Source organism: Manacus candei, unplaced genomic scaffold (genome assembly GCF_025592945.1).
Source record: "Manacus candei isolate 608988 ecotype Guabito, Panama unplaced genomic scaffold, ASM2559294v1 h1tg000060l, whole genome shotgun sequence".
NCBI lineage: Eukaryota > Metazoa > Chordata > Aves > Passeriformes > Pipridae > Manacus > Manacus candei.
Window position 1 is genome coordinate 6,836,982 of NW_026138108.1, and position 17,204 is coordinate 6,854,185.

General features: G+C 38.8%; 1 protein-coding gene across 4 annotated transcripts in view; it reads left to right on the forward strand.

Moving 5' to 3' along the window:
- Window positions 1–3,330: 3,330 nt before the first annotated feature.
- The window catches only part of USH1C (USH1 protein network component harmonin), a 48,384-nt gene continuing 34,510 nt past the window's right edge, over window positions 3,331–17,204 (forward strand). The window contains exons 1-5 of one of the 4 annotated variants that reach the window (XM_051803971.1): window positions 3,331–3,435; window positions 7,252–7,319; window positions 9,146–9,289; window positions 9,764–9,902; window positions 17,068–17,176. In XM_051803971.1, the coding sequence (XP_051659931.1) occupies window positions 3,400–3,435; window positions 7,252–7,319; window positions 9,146–9,289; window positions 9,764–9,902; window positions 17,068–17,176 (496 nt within the window). In that variant the 5' untranslated portion in view covers window positions 3,331–3,399. The remainder of the gene's footprint in view (window positions 3,436–7,251; window positions 7,320–9,145; window positions 9,290–9,763; window positions 9,903–17,067; window positions 17,177–17,204) is intronic. The other 3 variants (XM_051803972.1, XM_051803970.1, XM_051803969.1) reach the window with 3 other exon arrangements.

Below are 17,204 nucleotides of genomic sequence, written 5' to 3' on the forward strand. Positions count from 1 at the left end.
TTCTCCTGTCTGCTCGTGCCGCCGCTGACCTCACCGCCTCCTCGAGTTTATTTCTACTTTTCCGCCTTTCTGGGCTTCCCTGCCAGGGGAGGCTTAGGTTGGATATTAGAGAAAAGTTTTTTACAGAGAGAGTAATCTGACATTGGAATGGGATGCCCAGGGAGGTGATGGATTTACCAGATGAGACTGAATGTGGCACTTAGGGCCATGGTCTAGTAACCACGGCGGTGTTGGATCAAGGGTTGGACTTGATGATCTCGAGGGTCTTTTCCAACCCGGTTGATTCTATGATTCCGTGATTCAGGAAATGATTCGTGTCCCGGTGTCTGAGCAGGAGCCGGGACCCCCGCGGTGGGGTGCGGTTTAAGGCTGCGCCTCACCCCAGGGCGAGAGGAGCCGGGGCTGCTCCCGGAGCTCCTGGGAACGCGCACGGACCGAGCGCAGCCAGCCCGCGGGGAACCGCGTGCTCCCAGTGGGAAACGGCAGAGGTTGTCCGTGCTCAGCACGGAGCGTTGGCCCCGACCCACTGAACCAGGTGTCAGGACTAGAGTAATGAAAGGCATGAGTAAAACATCAACTGAATGCAGCATGAAGCTAACCTGTATGGATGGTTTCCATAGCTTCTGATAAAGTTTTTTTAATTAGTATGAATTCACAATGTGGAGCCTTTTCCATGTTTATTCCTCTTCTTTTTTCACTCTTTTTTTTCCTTGTGATTAAAGTTGCTTCCTTACATTATGTTTCTTCGTTTTCTCTTCCCTCTTCCGATCGCTGTTACCTTTTTTTCTTTTCCCTTTCCCATCTGCTGCTGTCTCTCTCCCCATCATTCTTCAGGTTTGCATATCTTATGTCAGAAGCTTTAGAAGCTGCCCATACCAGGTGAGAAACTGTCTCAGATGAAAAAGGGCCTTTTCTGACTGCTTTGAGAAGTCTGTTAACAGTAAGTCATTAAAAAGATCTCTTTTCTGCCTTTGTAATTTGTCCCTGTGGATTGTGTTTCTTGCTGCAACAAGTGTTTCATTTCTAATGAAATGATGGAAAACTAGTAATATTTTCACTGAGAATTCTGTTCTCTCCTGTAAGCGTTGGAGGAAAAATGCGTATGAAAGAAAAGGAAGTGAGAAATAAAAGATATTCTTTAACACAGCCTCTTCCCAATAACCGCAAACAGATTTCTAGAATTGTATGCTAGACTCTGCCTGCAGCAGAACCCATCTACTCTTGAGTGCTGCATGCACTTGGCTTTGGTGCACTTTCTCTGGTCCATGTTACATTAATGAAGTAGAGAAAGTAGATAAAAAGCCACAGGAATCAGGTTACTCAGTACACACTTTAATGTATTTCTTTGCCTACTAAATGGGCTGCTCCTTTTATTCCTTTTCCCTTAATGCCACAACTAGCAAAGAAAAACTGAAACTAGTTTAAAGCAAATTTAGATGCAATTTGATTTCTTCTTAGGTAAGAGTTCATTATCTAAAAATAATAAAGAGTCATAATTTTACCATCTTTTAATATTATGTCTTTGAAGTAATGAAGAGTTCAGAACTATGTTTTAAATTTACTGATTATGGAACTTAGGGTTTTGGAGAATGGGATAGTTTTGTGGATTTGTTTCCTTTGTATTTATGCACAGTAAAACACAGGAATTCATGTAACAGCAGACCAACAGCCAATCATGTGTGTCATCCTTTCTGTGCTGTGTCCTTTACATGAGCATTCAGAGCACTTTCACACCACCAGGTGAAGATTATTCCACAATCATTTACTACATGGAGGAGTTTCTGACTCCTGGAAAGTTCATCTGTATTGTAAAATCCAGTTGCTTTCTTTCAAATGTACATGACTTCAAGCTTGTGAAAGATCTATTCTTGTAAAGCCTTCTAGAAACAATTGGTAGATATCACTACCGTTATAGTCTATATGTAAATTTAAAGGACACGTACAGGGGTTTTAATGTATCTTTTAGATTTCTTGTGTCTCCTTCTTTCTCTTTTCAAATGTAAGACAATTTTGCTTTGCATATGCAGGGGAGTCCTATAGCAGTGTGTTTAATGCTTGGATAGAATAGCTTTTTGATATAATGTGGTACTGGAACTCAGGTAGGAGATGTGATTCATGTACTAGTAGTTGAAATTTTGAAAGAAAATTGTTTTCTGAAAACAATTGCATTTGTTTGTATTCAGGCTTAAAATGCATTCCTCCCTTTTTCCTGACACCTGATATGAGAAAGAAGTAGTGTCCATCAAGTTTGAAATGTTCCAATACAGCAAAGCCATCTTCTGAAAGGGGTAAGAGCAATTTCTAAACAAGCTGGTATAGCTCACAAAAATTACCACACAGAAATAATAAAACAGAATTTGTATTTGACAGTGTAGGGGTTTTATTTATTATGCCTTTATATGTATTCCACTCTGTTGGAAGGAGGAGCAGGTAAACCACCTGTGCTTAAACAAACCCTGTTCTCTCTGAAGTTATATGGGTAAAGGTGATTCTGCAGGGAGACAAAGGGACATACGTTAGCAGGTGTCCTCATCTTGCTTCCAGTCCTGATTGCAGAAGTCTATAATTTTGTACAACAGTAGAATAAGCCCAGGGCAAAATAACATAAAAGAGATTAGTCTGAAATAGTCACCTTTTCAGGTGCTCCGAGTTTGATTCTTTTGCAGTTACTCACAGGGGCCGTGTCAGAGGCTCTATTTGTAAGCAACAATTTTCTGTTAGTGGGAAAGGCTGGTGGAAATCAGACAGTGGTACATTAGATTCACCCTGCTTACGTTTTAAAAAATAGAAAAAAAAATTGCAGGTTATTTACAATATGGTCATTTATTGAAGCAGATTTTTCTGTTTGCTTGGGCTTAGGTTTTGTTTGGATTTTGTGGGGGGTTTGTGGTTTCTTGGTTTGTTTGGTTGGGTTTTTTTGGTTGGTTGGTTTGTTTTGGTTTGGGATTTGTTTGTTTTTTTTTTTAATCCAGGTGTTAGTATGCTTTAAATTTCACATCTTCGTGCTTTTCTTAACTGCTCGGGTTAGTGACATATATATATACCTACAAATACAAGAGACAAGTCTGGATTGGGAGCTCCGTGCAGTACGAGAAGCACCGGTTGTAGAATCCACCCCAGGGAAAAGAGCAGGTAACGCTCCGCGGGGGCGTGCGTGTACGTGTGGGGTTTTTTGGGGGGGAGGGGTTGTTGGTTTTGTTGTTTTTTTTTTTAAATTTTACTTTCTCCGTCGTTTTGGTCGTAAACAGCCCCAGCTGGGGGTGGCAGGCAAATTACGATACCCCCGGAGCAGCGAGGCCGAGGATGCGGGAGGCGGCGGCGGGAGCGCGTCCCTCCCACCGCCCCGGGGCGCGGCCTCGCCGGCGCAGCCGCCCCGCGCCCCGCCCGCACCCGCGCACGATGGAGCGCAGGGTCGCCCGAGAGTTCCGCCACAAGGTAAGGCAGCGGGGACGGCCGGGGTCGCCCCCCCGAGGCCAGCGGAGGCTGCGTGCAGAGCAGCCCCCCCTGGCCCGGGAGCGGCTCCCGGCACCGGGGCGGGCTGGCGGCGCTGCCGGAGGGAGCGGCGGGGAAGGGAGAAGGTCGGGGGACTTTGCGCGGAAAAGCGGGCGGCAGCCGCCTGTGAGAGGGTAGTTAAAACTCCTAAAAAGGGAGGGAGAGAAAGGAAGAGCGTTTCCCAGCGCGGGAGCTTTTCCGGGGCTTGACTGAATGGGTTATGTTAATACCACGTCGCGCCCGGTCCAGCTCAGGGCAAGGCAGCAGCGCAGGTGCTGAAGTCCAGGCGCTGGCAGTGCCCATCCCAGCCCTGCGAGCACCCAGTTCCACCTTAACATTCCCCGGTGCAATTGTGCATGTGCAGTCATGTGCAAATGCATTTGATACATGGAGCTACTCGGTCTGCCTGGCACGTCATTTTGTCATTTACCCAGTTAAATAAGTGCTCAGCAGAGCGCAAAATTGTATGAGCAAAGGAAGCTCAAAAAGCTCTAATTAAGGAAAGGAGGAGGAAAATAGTTTGCATGTTTAAGAGATGTTTTTTGCAAAGCCATTTAGGACTCTCTCAGATTAAAATTTTCAGTACTGCTTTGGGAGTTTGGGGTTTTGTTTGTTTGTTTGGGGGGTTTTGTTTGTTTGCTTGTTTTTATGAAAGAGGTTATAGTTGGTCTCGTTTGGTTTTTTGTTTCAGTTTTCTTTTAGTCAGCTAGAAAACACAATTTCTTCAAAGTAATGTAATGTTACATAGAAGTATCTGTTGCCTGGTAATAAACCCATTAACTAAGATATTGTTAGGTTGAAGTAGAGGGAATGCAAAAAACACTTTTATGTCAAACTGAAGTTCAAAAACATTAAGGACTGTAGCCATCTAGCACTTTATTTCTGCCTTGCTACCTATTACTGTATAACTCAGCAGTGGGTTGTGCAATGTATCTATAAAGACTGGTTTCTAGGCAGATGGTTACCAGCTTGAACTTTAAACCTTTTCCCTTTCATTGCTGCTGTAATTCATACATCATTCAAGTCCCACCCTGATAACGTAAGATGTATTTTCAGCATTACTGCAAATAGGTAGGATGCAGATATAAGTGAAAACTTTATCTGAGTTACAGGATACTGTAACAGGTCTTTTCTTTGAATTATTTTGTATCATCCTGCTTTTAGTGGCCTCTGTGGCATCCAAAGCCTTGAATGCCTGCTTTTTCTGTGACAAACCAGTAAAAATGTTCTGCCATAGGATCTGAGTTTTCTTTGTCACTTTCTTTTTTATTTTTCTTAGAAATTTTAATCAGTTTTCCCTATCAATGAAGTACCAGTGTAAAGTATGTAATATATTCAAATATATTGACCAGCTCTTTCCTTTCTTTCAATAGTTTTTCAATGTCTGTGTAGCTTAAATAGAAATGTATATTATTCTTTGAAAGCTGACAGATTGGGCTTGTTCTACAGCAGTGCATTGTAATCTGAACTTTTTCCACACCAAAAAGTGCTTTTTACTCCCCACAACTTCTATTTTACTAAATAAACTTATGTAGACTTGTTAAGAGATTCAGTTTTTCTTTTTTATGTAAGTGCAGGTTTTGTGAATAATTCTTATTAATTTTTATGAAAAACAGTGCATATTCTGCAGTAATGCGTCAACAACTATTTATGTTCTAGGATTTTAAATAATTCTACTACAGTGAGGACTATTTAAATAATCACAGGAAGGCTGAGTTTAGAAGGGACCTCTGGAGGTCATGTGCTCCAACCCCATGCTCAAACACAGCCACCAGGAGCAGATTGCCCAGGGCTGTGTCCAGATGGGGTTTTTTTAATATCCTTGGTTTAAAAGGTGTGAAAATACCTATCCCATGCCTCCACAGTTATTTTCTTCTGAAATAGAGATATACTGAAATATTTCTGTGATCCAAGTTGTACCATGTCACCACTGTATTTTTTTTTTTTTTGAAGATGGGGCCCATGATTTTTTAGGATTTATGAAATTTGAGTCAGATTTTAGAAGCTGATGATATGCCTAGGTAAAGCATATGTCTACAGTAAGTTTCTATCCCAAAGAATTTAAGAATTAGGAAAATGGTAAGAGATGCAGGTGGCTGTGATGCAGTGATGGTGGAATAGAGGGCAGTGGGAGAAGAATGACTCATTTGGAGAGATGGCCCAGGAGGGTTAACCCAGCTGTAGCATTCTGAATATATAAGAAGTCATTCGTGCATTTGTTTTTGTCCAGAGGATAAGGAAGTTGCTGATGCAGGGTGAGAAGTGTGGGAATCAAACAGCAAGACTGACCATTTCGTGAGAAGAAAGAGCAGAATTTAGATATGGATCTCCATTTCCGGAGAGGGAAGGGAGTGGGGACATGTCCATCAGTTGGCATATCAGGAGAAAAATGGAATGTTGTTACTCCTTGCTTTCCCTGTGAGGAGAAGAGATAGTGATGGTTTTGCCCTTAGCTGTGTAGGGTTGATGTGCTTAAACATTTAATGTTCTTCATGAGACACTGCTCATAAAGTACCTTAGCTAGCACTGGAAATTGAGTTCTGTATACCAGAGCCAAAACTGATATGTTATATTTTTCCTGTTGGGGAAGTAAAAAATGGATGCTGGACTCAGTTTTACATGTATCCCCTTGACTTGAGTCTGTGCGCAGTATCGGGGCCCAGTCAGTTTTGATTGCAACTGTTTTATTTCCTTTTAAGGCAGACTTTATCCTCTATGCTTTGTAATTCACTGTGAATAAATTGGTTTGTTCACTAGTATTACTGTCAGGCAGTCTTGACCTGCATGTAGATTTTTGGCCTTTGGTGTTTTGAAAGTGTTTTTTTTCCAGGGGAGACAAATAACAGAAAACCACCTGTATGTGAAGTCTTGCTGGCTTTAGAGAGCCAAGGGACAAAAGGAATGCGAAGCATGTATTGAGTTTAGACCATAATGCAAACCATTGCAAACCTAGAAAGAAAGTGCCTTTCTTTAAGTATGCAAATTGCTCCTCAGTCTTCACGTCACAGTAATGTTAGCCTTTAGGTCAGATGTAAATTGTTTTCCTAAACATCAAGCTTCTTCAGATGTAAAACTACTGTGATGTGACCTCTTGCTGCAAGTAAGATTAGTGGGGGTCTCACTATCACTGAATATAAATTGAACTCCTCATATAAGAATTTGGGGGGTTTTTTTGCTTTAATTTACTGTAATTATGCAAGAGCCGGCATAGTAACATGACACTGGTTTAAGTAAATGTACTATTGGTGGGGGAGGAAAGAATAACTAGCAAGTTCTATCAGTTAAGAGCTGGAGCAGAGAGGAACAGAGATGCAGCAGTTTGCATAATGTTGTAAGTGAGATCCTGAAACTGGTGGTTTGGACAACAGAACATATATCAGTGTAGTGGTTTTATCTGTGACAGCATGTGCTACATTAATGAATGGCCAAAAAGGTTTCTGAAGACATTTATTCAACAGTACAGTGATTTTCAGGTAAGACAAATATTATTGTAATGATATTACCACTGCATAGAAAAATGTCAGCATTTGCCACCTTGTCCAATTGTTGTAATACTAATTTCAGAAAGTCTTGTTATAAGTGCGACTTCGTGAGGTAATGCTCTGTTGCAAAAAGATATTTATCTTAAAAATAAGTCTTAAATAAGTCTTTCCTTGATGAAGTCCTTGCTCTATAGCTTAAGAATCTGCGAAACTCTCTTATGTTTAACATTTGTGGCTATTTAGTCAGAGATTTATGATAATGTCTTTGGGTTTTCAGGTTAATCTATTAATCGACAATGAAGCGGAGAAGGATTATCTTTATGATGTGCTGCGGATGTACCACCAGTAAGATCTAGTTTTTTATGTGTTTGTGTAGAATTTTACTAATATTTTTAAATTTAAAGAGTGAATATTCAAGATTTTAAGTTGTCTTCCTATATGCTACTAAAAAATTAGTTGAAGTAATAGTTTTTATCCTGTTTAATGACCTCTTACGGTTTCACAGTATAACCTGTAGGCACCTATAAAGTTACTTTGTTTTTTTGACTTGGTAGTTTTCTAAAAGAATTTGGTGGATTCATATGTGTGTGGGGGGGAAGCACCTGGATGATAAAACTGTTCTTAGGAAACAAATAATGGTTACCTATTTGCTGCAGAGGTTTCTGTTGAGATTGCTTTGCAGAAATTTTTGCTAAGTATTCAGATAAAAAATTTGCAACTATTTTTTCAGAAAGCTGAAAAAATTTGGTCTTGGACTCTGTTTATCATGTTTAATGACTCTGACTTGTTACAACACAGTGGTAAAAAACTCGTAAGGTGATAGGCCTATTATCAATCCTCTTGCTGAACTGATTTAAACCACAGTTGCTTTAGACTTGTATCATTGCAAATTACATCAGTCTCTGATCCATTGTTTTTCAAAGAAGATGAGAATGTATTTTCCACTCATCATAGAGAAGTGGCTCTGATAGACACTGTTTCCATTCATATCGTAATTAATAGCATCTCAGCTGACTGAAATGTAGCCGTTTCCATCTGATGTTTGCCCTGAGCTATAGTTATGGGGGTATTCAGCTGCATATCTGATTCAGTTTCACTCAGGTCTGTCTAATTGCTTTTCCATTCATAAAGGCTGTTGTTTGGAAAGCTGGTTGATTCAGTAGCTCTGAATTATTTAAAATCTTCTTGCAGTTAGAAAATTAACAATGCATATAGCAGCTTTTCTTTAATTTCCAAAATTGCAATGACTTGGGCAAAATTTTCAGTATGTCTGTGAGTGTATGTTTATGATGTATCGCTTTTTGGAAATACATGGTGAAATATTCCAGGGCAAAAATACATACAGTTGCTGTTGAAGACTTAATATCTTCTTCACTATGAATACCATTTCCAGAAGTATTTGACCTCTAATCTGTAATACTGTATGTCAGGAAATGTAAATTATAAGAAAGGGAGCAACAAATAATACAGAGTAAATTTAACTTGGTATTGTGTAGGAATAACTCCACTGAACCTTAGGGAGCTCCTCCACCTCTTGCAGCTGTACAACAAAGTATATTTTGTAGACATATAACTATCACAGTGCTGACAGTTATCAGTAGGTTTCGTTTATTGGTTGATCATCCTTCAAATTTGATTTGGAAAAAAAAAATTAAAATTTAAGCCAAGTCTTTACTCTAGCAATGGAGTATTGTGATTTTTTTTTTTTCCCTGGATTGAAACAATTTTTCAGTCCCCTAAGTTCAGGAAAGAAAGGAGCCTGTAGCCTAGATTTACTTTAAAGGATTCCTAACTGGTAAGGAAGCAAAAATCTAGTAGGCAGGTATGTCTAGTCTGGAAAGTTATTTCTGAACAGTTCCATAAATCTTGTGGGGACTCTGAGAATGAAATTAAGGATGTCACCTATAAATGTGATGTGCATGATCTTAAAAGATAAAGTCAATGTATAGAAGACTTCAGTTATTTTGGAGCAGATAGTTGTTATTCTTTTTTACTTACAGAAGGCTTACTTCCTGAGAGACTATTTTGCTTTGGCTAAACCAATATCTGCATAAATAACTTTTTGAGTAGCTTGAAAGGACATGCAAATATTGAAGCCACATGTACAGTAACTTTTAAAACAATGCTTTGTGTTGTTTACCTGTGCTTGTTTTCTCACTGTGTTTTTGCAGATCTATGAATCTTCCAGTGCTTGTGGGGGACCTAAAACTCGTGATTAATGAGCCAAGCAGATTGCCTCTATTTGATGCTATCCGCCCACTTATCCCCTTAAAACACCAGGTGGAATATGATCAGCTGACACCCAAACGATCACGGTAAGAAAATGCAGAACAATGCAGCTGACTTAAATCAAGCAGGAAATACTGGGTTTCCAGGTAAGTACAGAGTAAAATATTGGTTTAGTGTTGAGCTGGGCTTAGTTATTTTACTGTTGATTTATTTGCTAGTAATACCACTACCTGAAATTGTCTGCCACCTGCTTTAATCTAGTAAAAGCAGGATAAAGGAGTAAAAAAAAATATTTTCTCGTTTTTCCTGCATTTGGTAATAAAAAAATTCTCATAGCTCTAGCCCTCTGGAAGCAGATACATTTAGTGGTTACAGATGTCTTTTTGTATGAATAATACTTGATGTCTTTAGCTAACACACATCCATCCAAACTTCAGTCAACTTGCTTTTTTAAATGCCTGAATCATATAGCAGGAAAAATAATGTCTAACTTCCATATGAGACATATTTGCCACAAGGTGTTACTCAGTTGAACAGTCAAGTATCTTCTGGTTTTGCAGAAAGCTGAAAGAGGTGAGATTGGATCGTTTGAATCCTGAAGGGCTTGGAATAAGTGTGAGAGGAGGACTGGAATTCGGCTGTGGCCTCTTCATCTCCCAGTTGGTTAAAGGAGGACAGGCAGACAATGCTGGACTTCAGGTAAGAGAATTATATTCATGTAATGTTAGGCACTAAGGATTGTTCTTTAACATTTAGAAGTTACTATTGCTAAGGAGCTCTTTGTCTCTTCTAATAAAATCCATAAGATATGTAAGTCAATGCCATAGCCAATACCATTATACAAGTGGTAACACTGTTCATTTCACCATTTTTAGTGATATGTAAACCTTTTTTTTTCCTTATTTGGGATATGATAATTTTTGAAGAGTAAAGATTTTTCTAGAATGTTTATACTTAATGAGTAGCAACAGTTAAATGTACGCAGATGGAAAGAAAGATCTCTAGGCTGTGTAACAGTGGTTTACGTTGCCAAATTCTGATTAAATGTAGAATAGATCTTATAAATACTAAAAGTGTTAGTTCCACTTTGCACAGATATAATTTCTGTAATGGAATGTTTATTTGAAATCATGTATAAATTGTGGAGGGTTTGGTTTATACAATAAAAGAAAGATGCTATTTTTAACTATTTCCAGTGTCCTTTGTACTGTATAGAATTGCACTTCTGTGATTACATTTTAGATACACAAACCTGCCAACAAGGTTGGCAAAAATAATTATGTATAGGAACACTTTTTTTCTAAATCAGTACTTATGCAATTTGCATTCATGAAGTTTTGAGTGTTTGGCTTCTCTTTGAATGTGGCATTGCTTAGTGAAGAGAGAAGTGAGCAATTGTTGTGGCAGATGTCTGCATCCTTCTATGACTTTGAATCTGATAAGGTGTATTAAAGGTCTGAGTTTGAGTGGAAGGACTAATTTTAATTTGTCAAGTCTGAATATTTGCTGAAAGTATTGATGGCTAAGGATTATGTTTAATATTAGTACAAAATATATTAGGCTGGCATGACTCATTGCAGTTTTTGATTGAACTTATGTTTTTTGTAGATGTGCTTCAGTATTATGCCATGACTCTCCTACATTAAAAATTAAAAATAAGTCTCTGTCAATAAGGCAGTTACGTTAGGTTTCCATGTTTGTGTAACTCATGCTGAGAGCTTTCTGAAATTTAAATAACTGTTCCTCTCTCTGTTTGCATGCATGTGTGTGTCCTTTTGTTTTTGCCTTCATAGCTGTATATCTGATTTAGGATCACCATTGAATTAGTCCCATCTTCTGTCAGTCTACTCTGGACTGATACATGACTGACTCCCTGGGTGCTTTAGAAACTCCTTTGTAGAACAAAACCATAAATTCTGTATGTAATTAGAACTGAGGGGGTGTTTTAGGACACGACAAACACTTTGCTATATGTGTTGTCAGCCTATTTTTAAGCCTGGGATTTACCAGTCAGTAACTCCAGAAAAGGGCATTAATGCACCATCTCAGAGTTTGCACTGCACAAATTCATGGACCTCACCTACTATGTTAGACAGTGAGAATAGGAAGTGTAGACAAGAGTTGTTCCTGGGTTGTGGTTAGCTCATCAGAGATATTCCAGCTGCATCCTTTTTCCATGCTAGAAAACTGAGAAAAAGACAAAGACCAGTTGCTTGTATGGCTTTTGAAAACATCTCCTGGAAAAATACTGGAAGGCATTAATGATGCTGAGCAATAAAGGACTTAATAGCCACTGTCTTAAATTGTCATGCTAATATGTACATCTTAATGCTGTTTTGCGGCTCTGCTTCTCAGCTTGTTTCAGGCTAATGTTTTGACACGATCACTAGATAAAGAGTTAAGCTCAGTTGTGTTACTCTAAGGATGTCAGTTTTCCTGATTTCTCAGTACACAAAAAGGCTGTGACTGAGGTCATTGCACTACATGTTAGTGTCAATGAATGGGATTGTAAAGGATCTTAGGACTGGGCTGTACAAGCTGTATTGCAACTCAGGACATGGTTAGAGTTTGCACACATAGTAAGGACAATAAGGGGGAAGTATACTTGAGACTGACTGTGAATTTTTTAGGCTTAGATTATATGAATTAATATGAGCAGATGGTGCTTTGTAGCTCCTGCTTTGCAGCCTGATATCTGTTTTTTGATATGTGGTGTTAAAGCTCAGCCTAAAGTGCCTGAATAATAGGCGGCACTAGGCACTTTCTGAACCTCACTGAATAACAAGACCTGACAGGCAGCCCATTGTTCTAAATTGCTGTCTCACAGTAAAGCCAACTGCTTCTGAAATTTCACCTACCTGCTTTATTTAACTAAATCTCTACGCATTTTCTATCCTAAAAATGCTGTCTGAGAAAGGTATAATGATCTTCTATTATACCGTCAGTTTTACATCCTGCTGCTTTAAAAAAAATTCCAGTTAATTTTGCATGATTTCTCCTTGAAGTGCTTTCCAAGTTACATTGAAATGACTGAATAATCATGGAGGCTCACTGTGGCCCTTGTAGTTTTGTCCCTTTTTTGACTACAGTTTCTCTAAAAGGCTGCAAGTGTTTTGTTCTTTCATGGAGAAATGTACTTCATTCTCCCCCCCCCACTGCTTTCTGATACTTATGTGTGTGGGGATTCTGGTGAATACAAAGAGATGGAGGTTGGTATGAGTGATGAAAGTTTCATCATATGAATGTTTCAAATGTGAAATTTGAAACAGTTGATATTATTATATAAACCCTTCAATTTTCTAGAAGCACTATATATTATATTTCTTATGTTAAAAGTTGCAAATAATAGGCATTTCTCTTGGGAAAAGTTAGGTTTGCATCTTTTTATCTCAAAATTCTGTCATCTCCCTGTTTAATAGGGAAAGGAGAAACTGTGATATATAATACCAAAGTAATTGCTAGCGTTCTACTCTACTCAGTCCTGCAGACTTTTGTCTCTACTGCTTCAGATTCATTAGGTTGGTATACCAGTTCAAAAGTAACAAAATATATGAAAACAACAATTAATTACCCTAGTATTAGACAACTTTGTTCAGGAGAAGCTGTTCAAGTGTCCTAAAGAGAAGCAGTTTGTTTTGTGCCTATACATCTCCTGTAGTTCAGCCTAGGTTGGGTTATTTCTAAAGCACCATCAGTAATTGTCAGTCAATAATACAAATGTCATTAGGTTGAATGAAGAGTGCTGAGTTTCAGAAATTAAATGACAGTCTAGTAAAGAGGAGTGTTAAAAATATCTGTATGGGGAAAGCTTGTTCCCATACTGGAGGGAAAAATAACATATGCTCTTGTGTACATTTATAATTTTGTAAGTGTGTGCCTCTTAGGGAGATGATGTAATACTAACAGATATGACTGGTTAGTGAATGATGACATCCTCAGAGCAGCACAAGTTCTGCTGATCCAGAAGCCCCATAATGGCACTGACATTTGCAGTCCTGAAACTGGGGTACTTCTGTGTGTTAAGGCATTGCAGTTAAAAACATTGTTAGGTTATCCTTTTAAAGAGTTGAGTTTGTGCAAAGCCAGACTCCATCGTCTGTTATAGCCTGCATGATGTGGAAGATGTGAGTAAATGAGGGATCTTGAACTAAACAAAGACCAAACAAAAAGCACCCCTCCCTCCAAAATACATAAGATCAAGAGAAAAGTTATACACAAAATTCCAGTACTTTTCCAAGTGACTAATCCAGAGAGAGGCCAGAGATGGGAATGGAGAAAGTATTTTGAGCATTTTGTCACTAAGGAACTCTACCTTCCTTTGAAAAGCAGAGGTCACTTGCTTTCCTACTAGTGTAATCAGCAGAATCCTAAATAGACTGAGAGTCTTTATGGTTTGTAGAGCTTATGAGTCTTTATACACAGTACTACAAGTCTGACTTGTCTCTGAGCCATTTTGCTTCCAGTTCTAATTCTAGTCCTAAAAACATGCTATTCACAGTGAGTTTCTGAAGTGTCAAGGGCAGTGAAACAGCTCTAGAGTAAATTTTTAGAACTGTAGAACATCCTAATTTGGAAGAGACCCAAATGGATCATCGAAGTCCAGTTCGTGGCCCTGCACAGGACAGCCCCAAGAATCACACCATGTACCTGAGAGTGTTGTCCAAACACTTCTTTAGCTCTGGCAGGCTTGGGGCCATGACCATATCCCTGGGAAGCCTGTTCCAGATAAACCTTCCTGGTTTTGGGGTGTGGAACTAGCTTAGAATTTAGTGGTGTATTTTCAGGAAAAAGAGGACTGCAATTACATGGCTACCAGGCTTGTGGGATGAATGGATGTGGTTTTGAACATTTGGAACAAGTTGGTTAAGTGAGAGTTGTTTCATAGTGAGAGCTATCAGCTGTGCAACTCTGGACTGCAGATCCCATGTGCTTTTCCTTTTCAGATTCTGCATTTCTACCACAGTTTGAACGTTCAAAACCCTTCGTTACTGACCACTTTCTGCTCTTATTAGAGATAATTTTAAAAGACTGGCTGGCTTAAAAACATTTAAACTCTTCAGAATGCAGGCCATTGCCCTGGGTGAGATTTTTTGGATGCCCAGCAGAGGGAGCGGATGTCCCACTGTCAGGGGCTGGAGACAACAGTCCTGTTTTGCCCCTACAGCGCAGTCACATACTGCGTTTTCTGTGCTTTTGTAGTCTGCTGATGCTGTTTTGTGTCAGATAAAAATCTTCATCTTCAGTGGAAAATGTGCTACATGAGCTATGATGGTAGATTGGATGTGTTGTTAATGTTTTGTGTAATATTGCAGAGCATGTGGCACTTCTCAGAAGAATTAGAAAAGCTTGTGAAACAAGTAAAGAAGATAAGTGGGTAGTTTCTTGTTTTGTTGTTTATGTTGTGTTTTTTTTTTCAATTGAACAGATCACAGTAGGAAGATTCAGTAGTACTTATTACATATGAAAAAAGGCAGAAGGTGACGACCCAATGTCCTGTCACGCAAGGGTAGACCTGTCTAGTGTGAGTTAATGTGACAATCTCTAAGACACAGGCTATATTGAGGAATTCCTACTCTCAGTTCCACTCTCACATAAATCTGGTGATGCAAATTTAGGCCTTCAGCACTGAGCTGTGCAGTGTCAAAGGAGGAATCTCCAGCTATGGCCTTTTTCTTTTTCTTAAAACTGTTACCAAGGTACAAGGAAGCTACTACCTAAACTGTGACTTCAATTTTTTCAGTCACAGATACTCCCATCAGCCTTGTGTGATGGAGAAAACAGTGAATACACTATGTGATTTGGTCTGTACAGCCACAGTAGACCACTAAGACTGATGCCATTACCTCTGTCATTTCAGTGACGGTAAAGTTGGACTAGAAGTATCTGACTCAAAAGAAAAAAACAAAACTGTTATGTTAAAAAAATAGGTCCCGGGGTTATCTAAGGTGGCACAGTCTTGACAAATGCATTAAAGATTACAATATTTATTGTAATACTCTCGTGAATTCTTTATGAAGTCCATTCTGTAAGCAGATAGCGGGGTTTGGGTTTTGCACAACGGCAATTTTTTTTGAGTGGTTAGGGCTGAATGAAGCTTCTCATTTCTTCATGTTCCTGATGAGTCTCCTGTACCTCTGGCATTCTGGAAGAGCCAGCTTTTCTGATCTTCTGCAGCAGCAGTTGAAAGTATGTTCACAACTGATCTTGGTACCAGGGACTGGTGCACTGGCAGTCCCAAAGCAAGCAGATGAAGGGGAGGTTCCCCCCAGATCAGAACTAGTATAGCGAGTCTTTATTCACTTTCATGAAGTGTGCTTTGATGAACCTGCCTCTTCCCCTAAACTTTTTAGTCAATAAAGATCTTCACTAAGACTGTAAAAATAGTAGTCTTAATTTGTAACATAAGGACCTTTTCCAGACCTAAAGTGAAAGCACAGAGCCTCGCAACAAAATAATTGTAGATATTTCTTTTTAACGAGCATGACAATGCATTCCACCCAGATTTCTTGATTAAAACGAGTTGCTTTAGCTTTGCTGAAACTTGAAATCAGCCTGATGTAGATACCAGCATGGAAGACTTAAGCCTAAAAAGAAATTTGGGAGCTTGAAACTTAAGTCTTCAAATGGAACGTTTTAGGCAATCATTAACCAGCGGTAATGCTGCCATGAAAGCAGATGCATTTGTGAGGAGACACACAAACTTTCATTGATTAAGAACAAAATCCTGTGCTGGTGACATTAATGAGAAAAGTCCCGTCAACTATCAGTGTGGCATTTTGATACATTTCACATAATAAATATTAATAGTAGTTTAGAGGAAATGCTACCGGAGAGCAGTGAAGCCAAAGTATTTGACTTTGTCCTTGTAGAGATCAAAGTACAAAGGTATAAGAAGATACTGTTGGTGGTTTGTTAAAGTCGTTTCCTGGTAATTATTTGTATATCTTATTGTGCATTGGATTGATTTGTGGTGCCTAGTGGAAGAAGTCGTGCTCTAGTTTTCCTAGTGCCATGTCACGTGGTTCATGTTAAGTAAAAGTCTTTGTTAGTAAAAGGTCTAGCCAGGACCTGCATTTTTCAGTCTTATCTTGAGCAGCTCATAAGGTTCAACGTTAAATGGAGTGGGCAATGTTTCCATCACTGATTTCTTCTCAGCCTCCCTAGCTGAGGGAATCATTAGGCAGAATTTATAGCAACCTGGAAATTTCTAGTCTAGTCATCGTAGTATATCAAATTTGGATTTATACTAGAGGAAGGGAAGCCTTTTGATTGTATTCTGATAAATAAAATTTGAAATTTTATAGAAGTGGCCACCCTATCTATTCTACATGAGTAAATTGAACACTGCCAGGGAATGTTCTTGGGGTCCTGCCATTTGATTGCCAATAAAGGTTAGCATGGTCCCCAAAAAAAGACAAAGAGATGCATTTTCTGAATCCAGAATCGGGCAAGGTAATAAGACCAAGTGAAAGTTTCCTATTGAAGGAAGGTCTCTCAGAAAACAGATACTAAAAGCAAAGTTAAACTGCTGAAGTGTAAAGGAAGAAAATCACTGCAAAATTATTTGAATTAACACATGGACCTTGTATTTAAGATAATCTGTGGAGTACAAATCTGATGTGTAGAGACTAGATAGTATTTATAAAATTGTTATTTGACCACAAATCTACCTTTTGGTGTTCAATATCAAGTCTAAACAAATATGGGTAAATCTGATCTAAACATTACCTGAAATTCAGAAAGTATTCAGGACTCAACAGTATCAAACCTTTGCATCAAAATTATTACCAGATTGTATTATTGCTTACAAACCTTTTAAAATATTAATTCACAATTATTTTTTCTTCTCCCGTTCATTTTTGAGGTTGGAGATGAGATAGTTCGTATAAATGGATATTCCATTTCATCGTGCACACATGAAGAAGTCATAAACCTCATTCGTACAAAGAAAATAGTGTCCATAAAAGTAAGACGTAAGTAACTTAAAAAATCGCCTCTATC